The sequence below is a fragment of the Miniopterus schreibersii genome, assembly GCF_964146895.1.
Source record: "Miniopterus schreibersii genome assembly, chromosome: 10".
Classification (NCBI taxonomy): domain Eukaryota; kingdom Metazoa; phylum Chordata; class Mammalia; order Chiroptera; family Miniopteridae; genus Miniopterus; species Miniopterus schreibersii.
In genome coordinates, this window is record NC_138110.1 from 64,914,437 (window position 1) to 64,938,990 (window position 24,554).

The 24,554-nt window shown below is 53.0% G+C and overlaps 1 protein-coding gene across 1 annotated transcript; it reads right to left on the bottom strand.

The window, feature by feature from the left end:
- Positions 1-372: 372 nt before the first annotated feature.
- Positions 373-24,301, bottom strand: SIGLEC1 (sialic acid binding Ig like lectin 1). The gene is made up of 22 exons (XM_081149701.1): positions 24,188-24,301; positions 18,340-18,408; positions 17,591-17,950; positions 16,951-17,247; positions 15,482-15,748; positions 14,900-15,154; positions 13,736-14,035; positions 12,807-13,064; positions 11,389-11,724; positions 10,793-11,050; positions 10,277-10,579; positions 8,474-8,734; positions 8,000-8,311; positions 7,255-7,506; positions 6,677-6,946; positions 6,336-6,587; positions 5,720-6,022; positions 4,809-5,069; positions 3,723-4,025; positions 3,367-3,469; positions 2,915-2,987; positions 373-2,307 (listed from the first exon to the last, which is right to left on the bottom strand). The coding sequence occupies exons 2-22, from the start codon at positions 18,386-18,388 to the stop codon at positions 2,200-2,202; spliced, it is 5,181 nt and encodes a 1,726-aa protein (XP_081005827.1). The 5' UTR covers positions 18,389-18,408; positions 24,188-24,301; the 3' UTR covers positions 373-2,199.
- Between the last annotated feature and the right edge of the window lie 253 nt (positions 24,302-24,554).

Below are 24,554 nucleotides of genomic sequence, written 5' to 3' on the forward strand. Positions count from 1 at the left end.
CATGGCTTATGATTCCTTGGATTATACAAAGAAAAATGAATGCAAACATAGACTTGCAAGACATGGCCTATATGAGAAGACTTCAAGATAACAAAGAGCAGAGCGCAGGAACAGAATGAAGGCAGTCAGGGAGACTGCAAAGGCCAGTGTTAGTGCTGACAAAAGTGAGCTGGAGACGGGACAACAGAAGGAGTGAAGATTCTTCAGTGACTTTATCTGTGGCGACTGTGCAGATTTTTCACGAGAGGATTAATAAACTAAGAACTTTTATGTGAAAAAATAAAAAAAAGTCTTGAGGAGCCTCAGACCACTGAGGATGGACATAATGAACCCCTCTGAGAACTCTCCTATCCCAGATGGACCTACACCCCCTTGGAGGTATACAGAAGCAGATAAAGCCTCTCAAGTCAAAGGTTTCCAGATCTCCCAGTAGCCACCCCTTTTGTGGCCCCCCCCATGGTCCTCCCTTCAGGTTCTCTTCCCCAGGTAGTCCAAAAACATTGGCTGCATTTGGCTTGCTCTCTCCCAGTCCCACCTCTGGATTTAGCCCACACTTTCCACCCTCCCACCTGACAACAATGTAGAAAATCAGGGCTTACTTACTCAGTACTCACCTACTGCGTGCCAAGCACGGTGCTGGTCATGTGGACAGTGCAAGTGAGTCGCCCCCAGCCTCAAGGAGCAGGAATGGGCACTTGAACATAGGGTAGTTTGTGGTGAATGCATGTAATTGGCACCCACTGAATACCTCGGCAGGTAGCATCCCAGAATAAACCCCACTCACGTTTGAATCCTCTGTGTTCCAGTCCAGCAGTTTTGGTTGCAAGAAAAAGACTCACTCCAGTTATGTCATAGGACGGATGTTTATTGGGAGGGAATGCAAGACAGGTTCCTGGGAAGGGTCTGGCCATCAGGCGCTAAAAAGAATGGGACCTTGGACCAGGAAGGATCTCAGCCACTGCTACATGGAACTCACCAGGCCTTCAGTTTCTTCCCAACCTGTTAGCTCCATGCTAATGTCCCATTACCCCCATATTTCTCAACCCAAATCCCAGAGCAATGGGCTCTTTGCTCTTCCCATCATCTGACACCAGGCTTCCAGGAGAGTCACTAGCCTACCCAAGAACTGGCTCCCCTCAAGCACTGATATCCTGGGAGCACATTATTTTTCTTGGTGACCCTCATTCATCTTAGCCCCTGGGGATGAGCCTCCAGGAAGAGGCTGTGACCTCACTGGATCATGGAGAGGAATGTGCCTGGAGCAGAAAGAAGGATGCCGATGACATCATGTCTGCTCCCCATGCTCCTTGGGGTTGGGGGGGTTGGGTAGGAATTGGGTACCTCTTCTTCCAGGGGCCAGATTTGGCTCGAGACATCTGCTTAGGTGACCCTGGCATGCCTTCTCCCTAGGAACCACCAAACCTTCTTGATTTCCTCAGTCTTAATGTTGAGAGGTACTACCTCTTCCAGGAAGCCCATGGCCAGGGCATGTCCTTCAGCAGATGGGCACTGAGACAGAATGTGCCCTGCTGGCAGCATTCTCATCAATCTCAAAATTCTCAGGGATGAATCCATAGTTGGGAGTCCTTTGGAAACAGAATAAAAACTACACTTCCCAGAACCCCTTGCAGCTTAGAGTGGCCATGTGACTAAACTCTAGCCAATGGGAAATGAGTGCGTGCGACACTTGCAACTTCCAGTTATGTCCACAATGAGAATGGGTGTACTTTCAACTTCCACTCTTCTTGTTGGAGGGAATGTGAAAGCAGCGTAGTCATTGTGAACCTCACAATCAAGATAAGACAGAAGGACCCAGAGTACCAGCAACTTAAACCACCATCACATACCCAGACTAGCGTGGGAGAGAAAAACAAAATCCTCTCATGTCGAAGTTACTGTATTTGGTCTCTGGTTAGAGCAGCCTAACATATATTCTAGGTAGTACAGAGAGCCGTGGCCAGCCTATGAGGCTGCAGAAAGCTCCTCTTCTAACCCATGCAAATAGTCCAGCATGGGCGTGGAGGAGAAAGCTGTGAAGAGGCAGTGCACCGGGAGACAGATGGAGAGTGAGACCCAGAGAAATGGGAAGGAGGACCACACGCTCAACTCATTCTTCTTTAGCATCCTCCTGGGTAGATTAGGGTTCACCCCCTCCTCTCACCACCTATTTTTCTTCGGGGCAAGAGGTTTGGAACCAGGTCATAGAAAGTCAGGGTTCACAGTGTTGTTTTCACAGAGGCAGGCAGGGTCCTGTGCAGCCTTGTTCACGAAGCCCAAGTCATCACAGATGCCGGTGGACTCCTCCTCCTGAGGGCAGGCAATGCCACAGGTCAGCTCAGGAGTGGAGTGCAGGATGAAGTCCCAAATGTGGCTGCATCAGGATTGGTGGTGAGCTTCCCATAGAGAAAACCCTGGTCACAGGAGGACTCTGGGAGATGTTATCACCTGATCCCTAATTCTGGAGGGCAGCCTTGGGCAGGGGTCTCAAGGGGATTGGTGAGAATGCGCATGGCTAGGAGCCCTGGCCCACCAAATGGGTTATCTGCAGAAGGGGACACATCAAGGGGGAGGAGAAACAGTTTTTCACTCTTGCCCAGGTGATGGGCAGAGGGATGCCAAAACACAGATGGGGTACTATGTTCCAAGATGTGTCTTGGAAGTAGAGTTGTTGCTGATAAGTTCAGAATGTCTGCCCCAGTCATCCAGCCAGCCATGCAGCAAACACACGGCTTCTCTCTGCCCCAATCAGAATATGGCTCCCCCTGTCTTTTCAAGGGGCCCTGGATCTCTATATTCTCTCCCCAACCTCCCCGTAGCCACCAGCCTATAAATGAGAGCAGTCTCTACGGGCCAGCCCTGCACTGTGGAGTAGCCAGGCATTATGTCTGTGTGCGCCCACGTGGTGGATAGATACCTGCATGGTGTCCTTCTGAGAAGCCATCTCCACTGAATTCTCAGCCACACTCAGCTTATGAAAAAACCTCCTTCTGCAAGGGCAAGAGTGGACTCAGATAGTCTCTCCTCTCCCTGCCTGCCCCCGTTCCCTTCATCTGCCCTACACGCTTGTCTCCAGACTACTCACTGCTGAGCAGTGGGGAGTGCTGTAGGGAGTGGGGTACCTTATCTTTCTTCCTTTCCAGCCATTTCTTCAGCACAGACAGGGTAGAGATGAAGAAAGAAGAAAACTACAGCAAGGTGGGTTTAGAGATCATTCTAGAAAGGATTCCCAGATTTGGAGTGTGGGCAGGGAGGAAGACAGGCTAGGAAGTATGGAGCCCATTGATTTGGTAGGAGGGACATGGGGGACTGCCAGGAGGAAACAGAGAGGGATGAGGTGGCCCCCTCCCCCTCCAGCTCTGGGCTTACCTCCAGGTGTAGCAGGCCCCCAGGCCCAGCAGCAGCAGGAGGAGGGCAGCCAGCAGTCCCAGGAGCCAGAGCAGCTGCTGGAACAGATGCAGGCGGTGCAGGGCTGGAACACAGGGGATATCTCAGGGGGCAGCGATGGCGCCAGCCAGCCAATGCTCCCTCACAAGTGACTTCTCAAGATGAAACCTTTTCTAACTTTTACTTTATCTCAGGAACTACCCCCATGTAAAGGAGCTTCAAGCAACCAGTCTAGCCAGACAAGCAGAAGTGATTCAAGGAAGACCTCAGAAGGAAGCCTTTGGACCTAAGAGCTGGGCCTTGTCCAGAATGGCCTGGGAGATGGAGCCCTCCCTCACCTCTGGTTCCAAAGTAGATGGAGGCAGAGGCAGAGCCCAGGGCATTGGAGGCAAAGCACACGTATTCCCCCTGGTCACTGGGCCTCAGCTCCTCAATGTCCACCCTCAAGGCATTGGGGGTGGCCGAGATGTGGATGTGTGGCTCTGCCGGAGCGCCTCGGGGCTGGCTGGAGGCGACCACCCGACTGCCAAGGTGGAGGGTCAGGATGGCTAGGGGTTCGCTGTCCACTCGGCAGTCCAGAATGCCCTGGATGCCACCCTCAGGCTCCACAAAGACCGTCATGGTGGGTGTCTTGGGAGGGTCTGTGGGAAGACAGGGAGTGTGGTAATTGTAGAAAACAACCACAAATTCCTCCCCTCCCTGTATCTACACAAGGTGACTTTGCTGCTCCTCCCATTAAGAGCCTATTTCCTCACTCCTTGAATCTGTGACTTTCTTTGACCCTAGAAGGTAGAAGTGATATTGTGTGACTTCAAGGCTAGATCTAAAAGTCCTCACAGCTTCTGCTCTCCTTGGAACACAAGCATGTGGGAAGCCAGGGCCCCCCCTTGGACACATGTTGCTCAGCCAACAGCCAGCCCCAACCACTAGCCATGAGGGTGAAGCCATCCTAGACCATGTAGCAACAGTTCAGCCACTAGACAACTGCAGTCACATTAGGTGAGACCAGCAGAACTGTCCAGCTGAGCCCAGCCCAAATTTCTGGCCCACAGAATTGTGAGCAAATAAAATGGCTGTCGTTTTAAGTACTAAGTTTTAGGGTGGCTTATTACACAGCAATAGCTGACTGAAACAGCATGAGACCCGGGTGGAAAATGGAGTAGAGGACCAAGGCTGATGAGGGCCTACTGTGTGCCAGGCCTACTGTGTGTCACCTATACGACTCACAAGGTGAGGGGACTGACGCTCACAGATGAGGAAACCAAGGCACTGATGCACAAGATTACACAACAAGTCAATGGGAGTCCTTCAACCCAGGACTCCATACCTGTGAAGTCCTTGCTCTTTGCAGGCAGAAGAGGAAGACCTGAGATGGGCACGTGAGATGTGGGGAAACTGAGGCGGGGGGTTTGCGTCACACTCACAGAGCACACGGAGCATGACTGGAGCAGAGGTGGTGGTCCCAGTGGGGAGCTCAGCCCGGCAGTGGTACACTCCAGCTTGGGCACGGGCCACGTAGGAGAAGGAAAGGGTGGGCACAGGCTCTGCATATAGTCGCCGGCCATTCCAGAACCAAGCGAAAGTGGAGTTGACTATGGGCCTGGGGCCACCAGGAAGGTGACAACTCAGGTTCAGCGCTGTGCCCTCAGGCACATCGAGGCCTGGCTCCGCCACCACACGCACACCTGCAGGCCAAGAACCAGGAGATGGTTGAGAATCTGCAGGCCTGTGGGAGCCAGAGCCTCTTGGTGGGATCTGAGGGGCATCTGAGAGGCCTCTGTGCATTATGGGAAGCTCTGATCTGACTTGGGACCTGGGCTCCAAAGGTGGGACTGTCTTCCCATCACACTGAGATCTCTGAGAACAGGGCTGTCTCTCATTCTCACACTGGGGACCTCCAGGAGAGGGCTGTGGCTCCCTTTCTCATCAAACCAGATGCTCTGATGGATGAGGCTGTGCCCTACCCTCAGAATGGGCTCCTCAAGGGTGAGCTGCACCTCTTCCCTCAGACTGGGCTGGCTGAGGGTAGGGCTCTGTCCCTCTTCCCACCCCAGGTTTCCCTGGGGCAGGTCTGTGCTCCACCCCCAGACAGCTCTGTGAGGGTAGGGTTAGGCTTCCTGCACCCAAGCTCCTCTTGGGCATTGCTACACCTCTGTTCTCCAAGGACAAGGTTATTTCTCCCCCTCAGGCTAGGCAGCCCCCTCCAGTGGGAGCTATTCCTCTTCCATCAGATCAGGCAGGGCTATATCTACCCCTTCAGGCCAGCTGACCCCCTCCACACGGACTCTGATCCCCCAGCACCTGAGCCCTGTCTCCTCCCCCATTGCCCACTCACCTTCCGCCTGGAGCTGCCCTGTGGTGCTGACTGAGCCCAGCAAATTGTGGGCTGTGCAGACGTAGGTGTTCTCATCACCTGAGGGCACATCTTGCACGTGTAGCCGCAGGGCATTGCGGGCCACCTGGACACGGTCTGTCCCCGATGTCAAGCCATGGACCCCATGGCTGGTGGCCACTACCTTGCCATCATGGGACAGGGACAGCTCGGCAGGTGGCTCGCTGTCCACAGTGCACTGCACCACAGTCATGGGGCTGGCCCTCGAGTCCCGGAAGGAGGACAGGGTAGCGTCCCGAGGAGCATCTGGGGGTGGGGCAGGGCACAGTTGGGGTCCTTGCTTGGAAATCTTATACTGTGTCTATTGTCCACCCTCCTGGCATTGGTGAGGCTGAAGCCTCTGGACAAATGGTCACTTCCTAGAAGTGCCACCTTCTCAGAGGTCCTGTAGGAAGATTTCAGGCAGGGTTCGCAGGGACCTAGGGCCTCTCTCCTCATCATCTATGTCCTTTCCCCAAGTGCCCATTCCCAGTCCACTGCAATCCTGTGCCCACCCTTGCTGGGGCCCAAAAGTGCCCTCCACCACCCTGGGTACCCCAATCCAAGGACCCCTGCTCACAGAGGATTTGCAGGGCTGCAGGTCGGGAACTGCGTGTGCCCTGGGCATCCTGGACTTGGCAGGAGTAGGCACCCGCATGAGCCCGAGTAGCCACGGGGAATGAAAGGGAGGCGGCTGGCCCTTCCTGCAGCCAACGGCTGTTGTGATACCAGGTATAGAGGGTGGGTGGACTGGCAACAGGGTCCTCACAGGTCACTGTGATGGAGGCCCCCTCGGGCACGGCGGCTGACGGAGCCATTGTTACCTGCACACCTGTCCAAAGGAGGCCAGGGTCAGCTGGGCCCAGCCAGACACCACAGCTTATCCCACCCTTGGTGGCCTTGACCCGAGCCTTGCCTTACCCTCTAGCCGCAATTCCAGGGATGTGTTGGCCTGGCCCAGAGGACTGTGGGCCAAGCAGCTATAGAGACCCTCGTCTTTAGGTTGGGGCTCCAACAGCTCCAGGCGCAGGGTGTTGGGCACAGAGGCTTCATTAGATGAGGCCAGGAGGCGACCAGCATGGCTGAGGGACAGCTGGGCTGGTGGGTGGCTGTCCACAGTGCACAGTAGCAGGGCCAGCCGCCCACCATGACTCTCCAGTAGGTAGGTCAGGCGCAGGCTGCGGGGTGCGTCTGCAGGAGCATGAAAGGCGTAGACAGAGTTTAGAGGCCGCAGTCATGAGGAGGTCAGTGTGCAGGTGCCATTCAAACCAGGAGGGCCCTGGCTCCCCACCCCAAGGGCTTCCACCTGCCCAATCTGGGGCACTGCTCCTCTATCTCCACAGCCCCCCAACTCTAATGCTCCTTGTGAAGTGCTCCATTGGCTGGCTGAGTTCTGGTACTGAGTTCCCAGGTTGGACACCTGTGGGGCTCTGCCCATGCCCTGATCTCTGTAGGCTGCTGTCATTCCTTCTAGCTCCACCCTGCCACCAACCACTCACAGAGGACATCCAGGATGACAGGTCTGGAGAGGCGAGGTGCCTGGCCAGGGATCACCACAGCACAGTGGTAGGAGGCAGAATCTATGCCTGTGACATTGGGCAGGTGTATAGAGTGGGCACCTGGGTGCTGCTGCCCATCCCGGTACCATGTGTAGGTGAGCTGGGCCAGGTGGGTGGTCCACACAAGGCAGGTCAGGTTCACCGTCTGCCCCTCCTGCACTGTGGCCTTTGGCCACACCTGCACACTCACAGCTGGGGAGAGAAGGAGGGCATGGGACACCAGTGAGGCTTGTGAGGCTGTGTAAGACAAGCCACCTGTCTGCATGAAGGAGGGAAGCCCCTTGGCCTCTGGGAGGCACAGGTGGCCCCCCTGTAAATAAGATTCAGAGGTGGAGCTTGGTAAGCAACTCATCATCTCTCAGGTGATCCTAAGGAAAGTTCTGCAGAGCCCTGACCCTGGAGTGGGGCACACAGGAGAATACAGGCCTCCTTGGCCCTGCTGTGGTTTCTCCTTGAGCATCCCCTTTCTGATTAGTTTTATCCACTGGGCATCCATGTAAAATTCTGTTTTTTAAAAACGCTCTTTCATGAAACCCAACATTGGAGACTGCTGCCCTTAAGGGTGAAAATGGAGACTATCCTTATATTCAGCCCTCTTGGCTGTGCCCCAGGCTTCTAAAACCCTCTCCAAGCTTCTCTCCACTTAAGGAGCCACCCAAGCACATACTCACACCCCCACACTGACCCTGGGCATCGAAATTGGCTGAGGCAGAGGTCTGGCCTAGGGTGTTGGTGGCCTCGCAGGTGTAGATGCCCTCATCTTCCAGCACTGCATTGTGGACCTCCAGGCGCAGCGTGTTGGGGGCCACAGCCACCTTTAGCCTTGGAGAGCTGCCTGCCAGTTCCCCGACACCTTGTAGGGTGGAGGCCACCAGGCGGTCCCCATGGAGCAGTCGTAGCTGGGCCAAAGGGTCACTGTTCACACGGCACAGAAGAAGGCCGAGCCGCCCAGGGCCAGTGTCCATCAGGGTGGTGAGTGTGGCCTGGCGTGGGGCATCTATACAACGTAGGGAGTGGTCAAGGTCTGGCCAGGTGGTCTGTCATCTAAGGCTCTCTTATGGAAGCAGAACCCAAGACCAAGGGCTCAGCATCCCCTCCCCCAGCCATGCCCTCTGTTCCTTGACACCCCAAAAAACATATGCAGGACGGAAGCACTTACAGGACACATGGAGGCTGACAGGCGTGGCTAGACTTGCGGTGGCTGAGCCCGGGGCCTGGGCTTGGCAGTGGTAGGCCCCGGCTTGGCTCAAAGTTATGGCTGCAAAGTGGAGCGTAGCTGAGGTAGACTCCTGGAGGGCCTGGCCATTCCGATACCAGTGGTATGAGGTCCCTTCCAGGGCATCCATGGGCACCTTGCAGCTCAGGACCACGGCCTGGCCCTCCTGGAGCTCAGGTGATGGTGACACCTGGACCCAGGCTCCTGACAGAAGAAATCAAGAGCAAGTGAGGACCACCCGGCCAGTGTTCACAGTGCTTGAGCATTGCTCCAGGAACCAGGTCACAGTTCAATTCCCTGTGAGGGCCATGCCCGGGTTATGGGCTCAGTCCCCAGTAGGGAGCATGCAAAAAGCAGCCAATTGATGGTGTTTCTCATTGATGTTTCTATTTCTCTATCCCTCTCCCTTCCTCTCTCTCTCAAAAAAGAAATCAATAAAAAATATTAAAAAAATTAAAAAGAGCAAGTGAGGACCCTCCACCATATCCTCCCACAGTCTGGGATGGGGTATTCGCCCACACCAAGACTGCATGACCCCAACCCTGTGTCCCTGAGTCACAGCTCCCCCACCAGACCACTGCCGACTTCAACCCCATGCCTCGGTCTCCCCTGCTCCCAACTACCTGGCATGAGTCTGTCCTGGGGTTTACCAACCATCACCTTGAGGTATGGCTTTACTCTGTCAATCACATCTCGCCTACCAGAGGGTGTGCCTCTCCAGGGCCCAATACATTTATATGATCTGCAGCCCAGTGCCAGGCACAGAGCCTGCACAGGTGTGTTAGCTCTTGACAAATGCTGGTTTGACCCTATAAAGCACTAAAATGGGAGGAATTTAGGCCATGCCCAGGGCCATTTCCTGATCATGAGCTGAACTCAGCATGGGTGACTGAGGGCTTAGAAGGGAAAGTTAGAAGCTGTGTGATCTTTTCTCTCCAGCCCAGCTCTGCTCGAGGTCATGAGAGCCCAGGAACTGAGCAAAGGGCAGTCCCTAGTGTCCCCTGGGTCTAAGGCAGGATAAGACCAAGGTGGGGGGAGTGAGATGGAGGGACAGCTGGAGTGGTGACTGAGAACACAGGCTGTTCCTGGGAACAGAACCAAATTAGTCCCAAGCTAGCAGGGCACCTGCTAGTCATGTGATCATGAGCAAGCTCCTAAAGCTCTGAATTTCTCTGCCTGTGAAATGAGTATAATAAATAAGAAAAGATGTATAGAGCCAAGGCCTAAGGAAAATGTTCAAAAATTGATGTTTGTCGTTGTGGGAGAAAAATTGTGTGTGTGTTTTTTTTTTTACCTTTGCAACATTATGGGTATTAACTTTCCTTTTTCCTGGCTTATTTGCACAGGGAGGATTTTTATAGAAGAATATGTGAATATATTCTTATGTATATATCTATATGTGTATATGTGTGTGTACACACACACATTGGTATACATATATTACACATGTATTAGATTTTTGTATGAGATACTTATTACCTAACAAAAGTATATTATTACAAAAGAAGTTATCTGTCAGAAATTGCTCCAACCAAGCAAGCCGCCTTGTGCCATTGCCACTGCCTCCTAGTGACTTCCATGGTTATCACAGGTGAAAATATCTAGCTGAAGACAAAGGGAAGCTTCCTGCAGGCTGGCTGGAAACTGTCCAGAAACAATGGCTGAAAAAGACCTCACATGTCTGCCCTGCCAGAGTGGTCCCCAGGGCATCTGGTTCTACCCCATCTTCAGAGGACTGACACTCACCTCGGACCTGGAAGAAGAGGGAGGTATTGGCTGATCCAAGGACATTTGTAGCCTCACAGCGGTAGCTGCCGGAGTCCCCAAGGCCCAGGTCTCGGACCTCTAGTTGCAGGGAGTTGGTTACGGCCTTGGCCTGGAAGCGGCCATGGGATGGGAGCTGGGGCCCCAGACTGGTGGCCAAGAGGCGTTCCTCATGGAACAGGGACAGTTGGGCCATCGGGCTACTGTCCACAGTGCAAACAAACACAGCCATGTGGCCCTGGCCCACGTCCAGAAGGGCTGACAGCTTTGGAGGATCTGGGGGATCTGCAGGGACAGGGAGAAGCTCAGGCCACCCCCAGCCCAGCTCATCACATTCCAGCTGCTACATTGTGTCCCCTCCCCCCTCCACATACACAGTCCAGGCCTGCCCGTTACCATGCCCATTCCTATCTCCCCAAACCCAGCTCCAGCCTGGTTCCTTCCAGACTGCCTCCTCAACCTCCCAACTGCCCAACACTGCCCGCGCCCATCACCCACAGAGCACACTCAGGACCACAGGGGCGGAGAGCTGGGCGTCAGCCTCGGAGAGGATGCGGCAGGCATACAGGGCGGCATCCGTTCTGGCCACAGGCAGCAGCGTCACCGTCTCCAGGGGGCCCTGGGTCCACAGTGCCCCATTCCGGAACCAAGAGAAGTTGGCAGGGCCACCCCCGGCTTCCCGGCTAACATTGCAAGTCAGGTTGGCTCCTGTGCCCTCTGGCAGCGTGTGTGACGGAGTGATGACCAGGACAGTGGCTGCAGAGCAGGCAGCACAGGCCCACTTAAGATAAGCTTCACTATGACTGCCTCCCCCAACCCCAGGGCAAGTGGCCCAGCCTCCCAGCCTCCCAGCCTCCCAGCCTCCCAGCCTCCCAGCCTCCCAGCCTCCCAGCCTCCCAGCCTCCCAGCCTCCCAGCCTGGAAGGGCAGGAAGGAGACCCTCTGGAGTGCCCGCTTGATGGGGGAGGAAGGCAAACTTCTGCTGAACTAGGTGGTTTCACGGGATAGACCCTCGTTGGAGCCAGAGGTTGCAGAGGAACAGGGTCCCGAGTACCAGCTCCTGACCCTGTGCCACCATTCTCTGCCCCAACTCACCCTGGGCATCGAAGATCACTGAGGAGGAGGCATTGCCCAGGGTGTTGCTGGCCTCGCACAGGTACAAACCCTCATCCTCCAGCACCGGGTCATGAATCTCCACACGCAGCAGGTTAGGGGCTCTATTGACCTTTGTGCGCTGGAAACAGCCCCCGCAGGTGCTGCAGCTGCCCCCTGATGGCAGGGAAGAGGCTACTACACGGTCCCTGTGGAGCAGCCGCAGCTGGGCTGGGGGGTCGCTGTCTACACGGCACTCCAGGACGCCTCGACGGCCGGCCCCAACTCCTGCCGCATCAGGGTCCAGCCGGGCAGTGAGAGTAGGCTGGCGTGGGGCATCTACAGGGAGGAAGAGCATGGGCAGTCATAGAAGACCACAGCCTCTGCCAGGGACTCACAGGTCCACCCAAGGGTGGCCGGGATCCCAGAAGACACTGGACAGTCGTGCTCAGAGCTGCCACAAACAGCTGTGCACAGCACAAGGACAACCAGGCCAGCGTGGGAGGAATTCAGGCCCTCTGCCTTGTGCCAAGCTATGGCCTAGTGCTGTGCTTAGTCTGCCCAGAGGAAGAAGTGCCACTTTCTAGTTTGAACAAAGGCACCGTGTGGGCTAGCAGTCACTCGCCTAACTCCCATGTGCTCCTGAGCAGGGGACCCTCACAGCAATCCCTGAGTCTTGCTCTCTGCTCTCTCTCTTCACCCCATCCCTTTCCCCAAGACCCTCCCTCCCTCTATCTTTGATCTTCAAGCCAGCTCTATTTAGGATAATAGGTAATGCCTAAAATGCCCTCATTATAGGGGCTTCTGGAGATGAATGGTCAAGGACAGCCATCAGCCGGGGCCTCCACATGATCTCACCCTGACACTAGAAAACCCCTAAGAGGTGGCTTCTCTTCCTGACAGTCCCAGGACATTGCTCCTCTCATGTCAGGGGAGGCTTTCTGGAAGCTAAGTGTGCCCTGAACATCAGTCAGCCCCTCGGGCTAATAAGGAACATCCACTGCTGATAAGACGCAGGTCCTGTGCTGAGAGGTTCTGCCCTCATGTCTCTGGGAGCCTGTGAGGGCACAAACTATGGGGCATGTGCACATATATATGAGTATGATGTCCCAGGGCACAGCTCAGGAGGAGGGAGCTTGGGCCTGGTGCCCATGGTGGGGCTGAGGCTAGGAGCAGAGGGCCCTAAAACATCTGGGATTGGAGGATGGGCCTGAGGAGACAGAAAAATCCTGCCTTTTTCCCCAAATTTCGGCCCTGGGTGGAGAGGTCCATGGTACTCAGGCCTGTGGCTGCCCTCCTGATCTAGACCCTGGGCAGGATAGGGGCCGGAGGGCCTAGAGGAGGTAGGGGTAGCTAATGGACCCCAGTGGACTGATCAATCCTCCCCAAGACAGGCAGGGGCCAGTGGGGAGGTTACTCACAGAGCACGGTGAGGACGGCAGGTGAGGAGGGCCCGCTGGCGCTGTGACCGTCCTGGGCCCGGCAGTGGTATGAGCCAGCATCGGTGCTGGAGGCTGCAGGGAGCAGGAGGCTGCTGCTGGGCCCCTCGAGAAGCAGGGCTCCATTCAGGTACCAGGAGAAGCGGATGTCAGGCGTTGGGCTCAGGCCGCTCCTGCAGCTCAGCGTCACCACCTGCCCTTCCACCACCTCTGCTGCTGGGCTGATGAGGAGGCGGGCTGCTAGCAGAAGGAGACAGGGAGGCTCAGCTCCCCTGCACATCTGTGGCTCCATGCCCCCCACTGCAGGAAGCCCTCCGGCATCCTCCTTCCCCCACACAGTTGTAGGTAGGTCTGGGCTTTATGCCATCAGCTCTATGAATCTTTCGACAATCAAGAGGGTTTGGCCTTGAAGGCCCATTCTGATCCATTGATAGTAACTGGCGGCAGCATGGCTAAGAAGGATTCTGAGCTGGAACCCAGGCTTATGTCAAAAACCTGGCTTGATTGATTAGCTACGTCTGCCATGGCCTCAGAATGAGGGAAGGGTAGCACATGCACTGAAAGTTGGAAGACCCTACTCTACTGTGCCTCCTGCGACTGATTCCTACCTGGCACAGACCCTGCCCCAGACATTTGATAATAAGAAACAAAGGAATGCACACGAAGGACCCTCCAAGTTCAGAGTCAGAATGTATACAAAAGCAATAATACAACCTGCCACGTCTCCCTTTTTACCTTGACTTCCACGAACCTCCCACATTGGGATGTGTCTGTATAGCCCGGGTCCTTGATGTGGTTTTTACTAGCCAGCTAGTTTAACCTCTCAGCTGAGGCCTTTGGACTCCTAGGAGAAAGAGGCCAAAGCAGGCCTCCTCCTCAAGTTCCCCCACCAGCCCCCGTGGCCATCTTACCATTGGCTTGGAAGTCCAGGGTGGAAGACGCATTCCCATGGGAGTTGGTGGCTGTGCACGTGTATTCCCCGCTGTCAGCCAGGCCCAGGTCTCGGATCTCCAGGCGCAGAAAGTTGGGGGCAGAGGAGACACTGAAGCGTGGGCTGTGGTCATCCTTGCCAGAGGTGGAGGCCAGGACAAGTCCCCCATGTGACAGCACCAGGGTGGCCATGGGCTCACTGACCACTGAGCAGTGGAGGATGCCCACCAGCCCTGCCTGTGTCTCCAGGAAGGCAGTTAGGACAGGGGCGAGGGGCGGGTCTGTGTGGAGAAGGGCCTGTCACCCTCAGACAAGGGTATTCCCTGGATCCCCCTTTATAGTCTATAACCCCTGTACCCCCTTTGTCCCATAAGCTCCTGAGTGCTTGCTGAACACACTTTTGTCCCTGGGCTGGGCAAATCACTTCAGTCAGTCTTTGTGGCAACCCTGAGAGTGGGAATCAGGTACCCTACTTTAAAGATGGGGAAACTGGCAAAGAGATCTGGCAGTGGACAGCATCTCCCCCAAGTGATCAAAGTGAACACTACCAGCAATGGGACACACTGACACCACGTGCCTCCTTATGTGATGTAGAGACAGACACAGCATCACGGCTGTGGGGTTCCTGCCTGAGTTCCAGGCTCCGTCTACTCCATTCAGACAGACACAAACTGAGGGACATCCACACAACAGCTGGCCTGCACTCTTCAAAGGTCAATGTGTTCATATGTGTGTATACAGAGCGTGTATGTATATGTGTTTACAGATAGAAAATGTGTACATGCATGCACACATATATGTGCCCGTGTATATACACATGTATATGTGTGCATGTGTGTATACACACATATACACACACACATAATATATATTTTAAAAGAGAGAAAGCATATGTAGCTAAATGTTAACAAGTGGGGAATTTAAGTTAAAGGTATATGATAATTCTTTGTACTCTTTTTGGAAGTTTGAACTTATTTCAAAATAAAGTTTTTAAAAATCAGACGAAACTGAGGCCCAGGGAGGTCAAAGCCTTGCCCAAGTGTGCAGAGCTTAAGGCCGCCTGGGCCCAGGACCCTAACCCTCCTGCAGTGTCTTCACCCTTTGTCCCGGCTCCAGCAGTGTCCACCCCACAAATGGTCACTTACAGATGACCACCACGCTGACAGGCCCAGAGCGCTCCCTGCCCTGGGCGTACTGCACCTCGCAGAAGTAGAAGCCAGTGTCGGCCCTGGTAGCCGAGTGCAGCTGGAGGGTAGGGCTGTGGGCATCCTCCAACAGGGCATGGTTCTTGTACCAGCTGTAGTGCAGATCACTGGGTGCTTCTTTAGGCACGTTGCAGGTCAGTGTCACTGTCTGGTTTTCCTGGACAGGGCCTGCTGGGCTCACCTGAACCTCAGCCACTGTGGGGGCAGCATAGGGCACACTGGGGATATCCAGCCGACTTGCAGGCCCAACTTCTCAGAGTCCCAAGGTTGCAGCCACTCAGCCTAATCTCTGCATAGTCTACATCCCACCCCTTCTGCAGCTGAGCCTGCTGCACCTCTTCCCTGTTCACCGAGGTCCTACTGACACCCCAGCCTGCCAGGGAGGTTTGCCATCTGCCTGAGGCCAGGCTGGGACTCCACACCCATGTCCTAGGAGGCACCTTGACCTGGCTCCCCTCAGTCCCTGTGGCCTGGAACCCTTCCCTGCCCTCTGGTCAAGACCCAGGTTCACCCAGGACTCACTGAAGATGTGGAGGCTGAAAGGAGGCGAGGTCAAGGAGCCCACATTATTCACAGCTTGGCAGGTGTAGACTCCGGCATCATCCCAGGCTGCCTGGGACAACTGCAGCACACGGCTCTGGGATTTGAGGGGTGTCCCATCCTTGAGCCACTGCACAGAAATGACCTCGGGGTAGCTGCTGTTCACCTGGCAGGTGAGTGTGACCAGATCGCCTGGATGAATGTTCCCCTCCGAGGGGCTGAGGAGGATCTCCACACCTTTGGGAGCATCTGCAGGGCACAATGGGGGGTGTCACGTAAGGTGCCTTGGGTGGGCAGGGGGTGGCACACTTCTCTCCTCTCTCAACACTCTGCCCTAAGGAAGCCCACCCAGCTAAATCGTCAGTCCCATTAGTCCCCTTTTCCGGGGCTGCACTGCCCCACCTTGTGTCCTTGATCTCTTCCCTCTCCACTGAGAACCTGACAATGCAACACTTGGCCTAGCGTCCAACCCACCCTGCCTTCCAGGGCGCTCTGCCTCATGACACCGCCCACTGACCTCTATTCTATGTGGGGTCATGAGTACCACACTGCTTGCTTTGGTGGCCTGTGGTAGTTGTTGGTAAGAGACTAAGCGCCTGATGGAGGTCAAAGGCAGAGACAAATTAGCTCTGAGAATGGAGGAGCCATTTGGAAAGAGGGTGCCAACAATACAAAGAAACTGCATTTCTTTAAATCTTGTTCCAAAGCCTCGCTATGTAAATGTGCTAATAAAAACTCACATTTTCAAGTACTTAATCTATGTAGGTATGAAAATAGTAGAAGCTAATACTTTTGACTGGTTAGAGTGTGCCAAGCACTCCTCTAATTTTCATAACAATTCTATGAGATAGGAACTAGTGGTGATTGTTACCACCCCTACCTGAGAAAACAGAGGCTCTGAGATGCAAGTAACTTGCCCTAAGTATGCTCATTTAGTGGATGGTGGTGTTAGCCACCTGATACCTGTGGACAGCGGTTGTTCTAGAAGAGGCTGCCCCGTTTTATTGCATCAGGAAGATGCTCAATCATGTGGAAACGGCTTTTTCCCACAACCTCTTTGCCATGTCCGGGTGATACCCTGATCACCGTGAATGTGAACAGCCTTAGGCAAAAAAGGGTTAACCTCCCCCCCCCCCCCCCAGCATCCTCCAGAGCTGGGCTAAATCTCAGGGTCCTTGCTGCATGACCCCCAAGTCTCTGGCTCTTTGTCTCCCCTTCTGTGCCCAGCCTGGCTTCAGGGACAAGAGGTAAAAGGGAGCCATTAAACGTGGGAGAGTCATTACTTTGTGCTTGGCTATCTCTCTACATCTGCCCCACCCAGGAGGTCAGAGTGCACCCAGCCTTGCCTCAGGGGCGAGGGCTGTTTCTGTGGGCTGGAGAAGGAACTGGTTCCCTCTGGGGAGCCACAGCTGTGTGCTCAGTAACGAGGGTGTAGCCCCCAGCGCACTCACACTGCACTTGGAGGATAATCTCGCCCTTTGTCTTATATTCGGTCACGGAGAGCTGGCAGCTCAGGGTCCGGCCGTGGTCCTGCCAGGACAGGGCCATGTGGAGGGTCTCCTGGTGGATGATGCCTGTGGGCTCGAGCTTCTGGAGTTGGGAGGTGACTGAGCGAGCAGGGTCGTGGCCTTGCCACTGCAGGCTGATGGGCTCCTGCAGGCACGCGTAGGGAGTGGAGCAGTTGAAGTCAGCCTCCGTGCCCTCGCGGAGCTCTGACGGAGAGGCGATGGTGGGCACACTGGGCTTCTCTGAGAACAAAGACAGGAGGCTCAGGACGCCCCTTCACCACACTTGAGACCTCCTGTCCCGCAAACCCCAGCTGAGGGGCGAGCCCTGGGCAGGGGGCTTCAAGGGGAAGGAGGGATTGCTTTCTACTCCCACCCCCACTTGGGATGAATGCATGGAAGACACAAGGCTGGGACAAGGCTGGGACTAGGCTGGGGCTGGGACAAGGCTGGGACTAGGCTGGGGCTGGCGCTGGGGCTGGGGCTGGGGCTGGGTTTAGGATAAGGGTTGGGGCTGTGAGTCAGTGGGGCCAGAAGCAACTTGGGAGTCCCTTCCAGGCAGCAGCCAGGCCACCCCGTTCCTCACCTGTCACAGTGACCGCTGTGCCTCTGACATCTACCCAGCGGTTGACATCACTGATCTCGAAGCGGAAGTTATAAGTACCTGAGTCCTGGGGGCTCAGGTCCTTCAGCACCAGGTTGCACACCCTGTGCTCTGAGTGCCCCAGCAGCTGGGCACGGCCACGGAAGCGTGCTTCCACCTGCTGGGGGTTCTCTGAGTGGTAAACTACCTGCCGATTTCCTGAGTAGTCATAGTACCAGATGGCTGTGATGCCGTGGGGCACCTCCACGTTGTCAGGGAAACTGAAGATGCAGGGAATGATGAGGCAGGATCCCTTCACGCCCTGCACGGCCGGCGGACTGGAGACACCCCATGTGGCCAGGACTGTGGGAGGGGCAGACAGACAGGAGAGTAATGCAGGCCTGAGGTCACCCCAGAGCCCTGGATCTGCCCTATAAAAGGTACCCCAGATGGGCCCCAAACCCTGCCCTGCCCCCAGCAATACAGCCCCTCTGGGCGCCTCAGGGGAGGATCATTACTCTCTGTCATTGTCTTCCTGTACCTGCCCTTCAACCTCAGCAGCTAAACCTGTGACTAGGCACAGTCTAGTCTGCCAGGCCAGCAAGCTCACAGAAGCCAGGCCCTGTGAGATGAACAAGGCCAGTGAAACTTACCTGTTGAGTGCGGGGTAGAACGGGTCCATTGGGAAAAAAAGGGGACATCTGTAATACGTTCAACAATAAAGATAAATTTAAAAAAAAACTAACACTTACCTGTTGAGATGGATGAGGCCAGGTGGAGAAGCTGAAGCATGTAGCCCATGGCAGGTTCTCGCGCTGGTTCTGGTGCATAAGAAAGTGGTGTGCACTGTATTGGTTGGGCACACAGGGGCCTCCTAAGGAACCTCAGGGCACCTCAGCCTCAGAGCCTGCTAAGGGTTCAACCCTGTGTCCCTACATGCTATGCTGGCCAGTCCAATGAGAGGGCAGGGCTGCCAAGGACCTCTGGGGCAGCTGCCAACTGGGAGCCAGGAGCCCACATTCAAGGCTTGGACTTTACCCAGGAATGCCCTCACTTGGTGGAATGCACTAAAAAGCCTTCTGTGTGTTCCTAAACCCCACCCCAAGTTCTGCTTTCCCAGCCCCTCAAGGATGCTACCCCAGAGCAGATGAACAGCTGTTTCTCCCTTTCCCTCCACTTCCCAGTCCCTCCCTGCCCCTTCCTGCCACCCAAACCAACAGGAACTGGAACCCAGAGAGGCCCAGTGACTTACTCCAAGGCATTCAACAAAACTAATGGTTTCTTACTTGAGACTTATCTCCCTACCTCTAGCCTTACAAGCTATTAAGTCATATGGGGCTTGATTGAGCACTTAACAAAGTGTTGTCTTTAAGGGTCACTCCCTTGCTCAAAAACCTTCTATGACTCCCCATTGCCCATGAGATATAGGCCCAATACATCCCCTAAAAGGTCCTAATTTCTTACTCCCAGCTCTGCCTTCATTCCCTGCTCCCAACACACCCACACTGGGGTCAGTCCCATCTGCCCATGGGCTCTCCAGCTGACTAGCTGTGTTCCCACCACAAATGAGCTTTGCTTGTTGAAACTTTATTCATTCTTCAAGGTGTAACTTGAAGGCAGCTTCTAGCTGAAATTTCCCCTTTGGGGTTCCTGTAGCCACCCAGAGGCATCTCTGTACTTGTCTTGTCCTTGGCATCTTGTGAGAGCCTGGAAGTGGGGACATATGCCTTGCAGCACTGCAGAGTTCCCCAGGCTTTGCATTGGGGGTTTAGAGTTGGTAACAGGGCAAGTCTAGGTGCAACAGGGGGTAAAAGTTTCCTGTACAGCACATATCCCACAAACATGAGTTAATTGCCTGCTGTGTACCATGCATAAGAAGGCAGACAGACCCTATGCCATGGAATGTCCCTGGTGAGGATGGAGGTTCTAAGGGGTACCACAGATATGAATCTGAAGAGGAGAGAGGGCAGAAACACATATAACTAAAACTATAAAACTATTAGAAGAAAACATGGATGAAAATATTTATGACCTAAGATCAGGCAATGATTTCTTAAGTATGACACCAAAAGTACAAGCAACAGAAGAAAAAATAGATAAATTGACCTTGATCAAAATAACTTTTGTGAATCAAAGAATACTACCAAGAGAGTAAAAAACCCACAGAATGTGAGAAAATATTTGCAAATCATGGGGTTAGTATCATACACAAGGGATTAATATCTGGAATATATAAAGAACTACAACTCAACAACAAACTCCAAACAACCCAAATTCAAAAAATGGGCTAAGAACTTGGATAGACATTTCTTCAAAGATGATGTAAACTGGGCAATAAACCCATGAAAAGATGCTCAACAATATTAGTCTAAGGGAGATGCAGATCAAAACCACAATGACCCTGGCCTGGTGGCTCAGTTGGTTGGAGCGTTGCCCCATAAAATCAAAAGGTTGCAGGTTTGATTCCCAGTCAGGGCACATACCTAGGTTGGGGGTTTGAAGTTTCTCTCTCTCTCTCTCTTTTTCTTTCTTTCCCTTCTGCTCTCTCTAAAAACAAACAAACAAACAAAAAACATATCCTCGGGTGAGGATTTAAAAAACACACACAATGAGAATGGCTTCACAACCGTAAGAATGGCTATTAACAAATAAACAAAACCAGAAAGTAACAAATGTTGGAGGGGATATAGAGAAATTAGAAGCTTAGTGCATTGTTGGTGGGAATGTAAAATGATACAGCCCCTGTGGAAAACTGCTGGGTGTTTCCTCAAAAAGTCAGACATAAATTACTCAGCAACTCCACTCCTGGGTGAATTGAAAACAGGGACCGGGGCACTTGTACACCCAGGTTCATAGCAGTGCTATTCACAATAGCCAAAAAGTGAAAACAACCCACGTGTCCATCAACAGATGAATGAATAAAAATTTTTAAAAAGGTGTAGCCATACAACAGAATATTATTCAGCCATAAGAAGGAATGGAATTCTGATACCTGTTACAAGATGGGCAAAACTTAAAAATACAGTAAACCCTCGATTTTGTAGACCTCGATTTAACAGACTTTGGATTCAACAGACAAAATTTCTGGTCCGTAGGTCATATATGAAAATTAACACCCTGTTAATTTTAAAATGCTTTTAACCAAGATTTGCTTATAATTAAAATTAACAGGTTATTTTTTTGTTATTGAGTCACTGTTGTTTTTAACAAATTTTAGCTAATAGGCCATATGTTGGAAAAAACACTGTAGTAATTTCTCCGACAAAAATAAATATTACATATCTACAACTACTGTCTACATATTTAAATCAAAGAGTCACGGCTCATAAACAATGTTAAGCGAATGATTAGCACGTGGTCACACCTCACCCGTGGCCTGACTTTCTGCAGCAGTTTTAACGCCTTGGCCGAGGTTCCCACGTGCGCTGAGCCCCGCCCCAGCCTATGCATCTGTTTACTGGTGACTGGTGAGTGCATGCACTTACTCGTCCTATTAGTATAAATTTAAAATTACAGTAACACATATAGAAAACTTTTCTGTGAAGTTAAACTTTTTATGACTACTTAATTTTAATTACACAAACGTGTCTACATAAGTAAAAATAGGTAAACTAGCTAGTTTGTCGATTTTTTAACATATGCATTTGGAAAACCTACTATTATATAATGGACTTTCAATTTAACAGACACCCCTTCGCCCAAATTAGTCCCTTATATCGAGGTTCTACTGTATTATGCCAACTGAAGTCAGCCAGACCAAAAGGGCAAATATTGTAAGATTCCACTTAAAGAGATACCTAAAATAGGCAAGTTCATAGAGACCAAAAGTAGAATAGAGGATTTCAGGGGCTAGAGGGAGGGGGAAAAGGGGAGCTAATGTGTAATGGATACAGAGTCTGTGTTTTGGATGATGGTAAGGTTCTGGAAATAGGTAGTGGTGATGGTTACACAATATTGTAAATGTACTTAACACCACTGAATTGTACACTTAAAAATGGTTAAAATAGTAAATTCTATATTATGCATATTTTACCACACACAGATACAAAACCCATGTTGCCAGCTTTGCAGTCCTCCCTGGTCCTAAATGCTGACTCTGCAGAGTGAGAGGAAGGGCCTGGGGAGACTGGAAGTAGGGACAGGAAACTCATGACAACTCCCAGGCCCCAGCACATCAGCCCAGCTGATTCTGGTGGCTACTAGGGGGCATACCTGGTGAGGGCTGAGCAGACACCCAGGGCCTGGATGAAGTCAGAATTGCCTGTCAGGATGACAAAACAAAACTTAGCCAAGTGTGAAAGGAGACGGATGTCTTCATAGGGAGCACATCAAAGCAAAGGCAAGGGAAGGCCCAGAAGAGCACTGTTCCTCAGGAGATCCAGGCCCCTGGCTTTGGCTGCTCCAGCAGACGGGTCTGGTCATTTTCTGAGACCCAGTGGCTCGTTTCCAGTTCTTTGGGCAATCCTAGGCCTGCTCCTGCCCCAGGAGGCTGTATCCACACCCTCCACACCTGGTCTTTGGCCATAAGAAAGGCTCATGCTGGCCCAGACTGGGCCCTGTGACCTGGATGCTGGGCTGAAAGGCAGCCCACTGTACATGGTTGGGGCAGGTACGGCCCTGGAGCCCACGGCCTCACTGGATATCAGGGTCAGATCCTCTACAGCTAGGACATCAGCACAGCAACATGCATGTGTCTTGCTGATATCCCAGCTCCCCCTACTATTCCCATTTGGGGCCCTGGAAAGAGCAATGCTGAACCTAATGGTGGAAGAACGGTGGGATTTTAGACATACTGATCCCAGAATGATCCCAGAATGGCACAGGGATTTTTGGAACATGTGAGAGGACTTTTTTTTAGAACTACTCAAAATTACATCACGTAGATGTCACCTACAATTAGCCCAGCTCCAAAATACCTAAGGGGTCAGTTCCACCAGGGTCCGTCTTAATAGCTCAACCTACAAACCAGCCTCAGCCCAGAGAACTTTCCTGGGAAAAGGAAGGGCAAGAAGGACCCCAGAAAGGAAGACCCTTGTCTCTGAAAGTCTTGTATTGAATGCTTGGGTTAAGCTAAGTGTCCTGGTGTGCACCAGTGCCCCCTGATGGTAGAGGGATGATTGTGGATCCTGGGAAAGGAGCGGATATATTGGGGCTCTGAAACAACCTGGCCCTTAGGCAATGGCCATTTGGAAGTACATTGTTCGCCAGACCTCAGGAAGTTCCTGAAGTTCATCCTTACATCCCCAAGTCTTGGGTGCTCTGAAGACAGAGTTTTAAATCCTCACTCCTACCTAGACATGGGAGAGGTTGCATCAGGGTTGGGATGGGGTGGCCTGGCATGTGGTGGACACTCATGCCTGCTGCCTGGGCTAGAGCAAGTGAATAGGTAAAGTCTATGTGAGACCAAGTGTCCCAGAACAGCTGGGGAGGGTGTCCAGCCTGGGGAGGAAAGGTCAGAGCAGTTTCACTGTAGGCAGCTGTGCAGTATTCAGTTTCTGTTTCCCAGCACCAGGGCTTCTCCCCAACTTCCCTATCAGGCTGGAGAAGGAGAGAAATGAGGTGACATAGCCAGCTGGAGTGCTCTGTCCACTGATAGGAAATCAGGGAACAACTGGGCAATCCCAGGAGTACAGTATCTTTATAATAGTGGAAAGCACCAAATGTTTAACTCTGAAAGCCATATAATCCATAAATGATGTCTATTGGCCTTGAAATGGGTAGTAGAAATTTCACATTTTAATCTGGCTATAAGTGCCCTCAGTCTGAGCAGTCATTCCCAGAGCTTCCCTGAACCGTGCTGGAGGTCCTGTGCCCAGATGAATGATGCGGTGATGAATGACATAGAGTAGGATTGGGCTTAGAGCGAGGGGAAGACGAAGGTTGGGCTCCGCTGGGCTGGGGTGAAGGTGATGATCAGGCTGGAATTAGGGTTGACATGGAGGTGAGAGTGAGGGCTTGGGGTAAGGGTAAAGGCCGAGATTGTGGCTGGAGGGAGATGATGATTATTAATAAATGGTTGGGGCCCTAGCTGGTTTGGCTCAGTGGTTAGAGTGGTCTGCGGACTGAAGAGTTTTGGGTTTGATTCCAGCCAAGGGCACAAACCTCAGCTGCAGGCTCAATTCCCAGCCCTGGTTGGTACGAGAGTGGGAGGTAACCAATCGATGAGTCTCACTCACATTGATGTTTCTCTCTCTTTCTCTCTCTCTCTCCCCCTTCCACTCTCTCTGAAAAGCAATGGAAAAAATATCCTCAGGTGAGGATTAAAAATATAGTAAAATAAAATGTTACTCAGCTCCAAAATATGTATATTTCAATTTAAAAATTAAAAAAAAAAAAAATGGTTGGGGTTAGGATGCAACTGAGGGTGAGGTAAGGTTGGAACAGGGACCAGGCTGGGCAGGATGGTGGTTAGGATTGGGATTGGGGTTGGGGTTGGGATTGGGATGTGGGTTGGGGGAGATCTGGAGCTGTGAAGGGGTTTAGGTTATGAGTGCAGCTTTGATTAGTGTCTTAGGCTTGGGTTGCTTTGGCGTCCAGCTCCCACACCCAGATGACCCCCAGTCAACCTCCGCCCAGCCCCGCTCCCAACCCTCCACTCACCCTCCAGGCCCAGGGATGGGTACCTGCTCCACAGGGAAGTGGCTGCCAGGCTGGTGAACCGCAGGCGAGAACAGGAAGGATGGCCAAGAGCTCAGCTGCTGCTCGCTCCCCAGGGCTCTGCTACCCCGAGAGAAGAGATCCAGCCTCAGGGGTTGTTTCCTCTTTTCCCAAAGCCTCAGCTCTACTGCCCAGCCTAGAGGCTGGTCAAGGAGGCAGCTGCAGACCTTGCGCAATACCAGGACAGGAAAGACCTCCTTGGCAGGGGAAGGTCCCCGCCTGGCACGGAGAGACTTAAGTGAGCGAAAGTGGGATCTGGGGCCACGCTAGAGCCTCCTCTCAGACAAAGTGGAAAATGGTGGATTCTGTT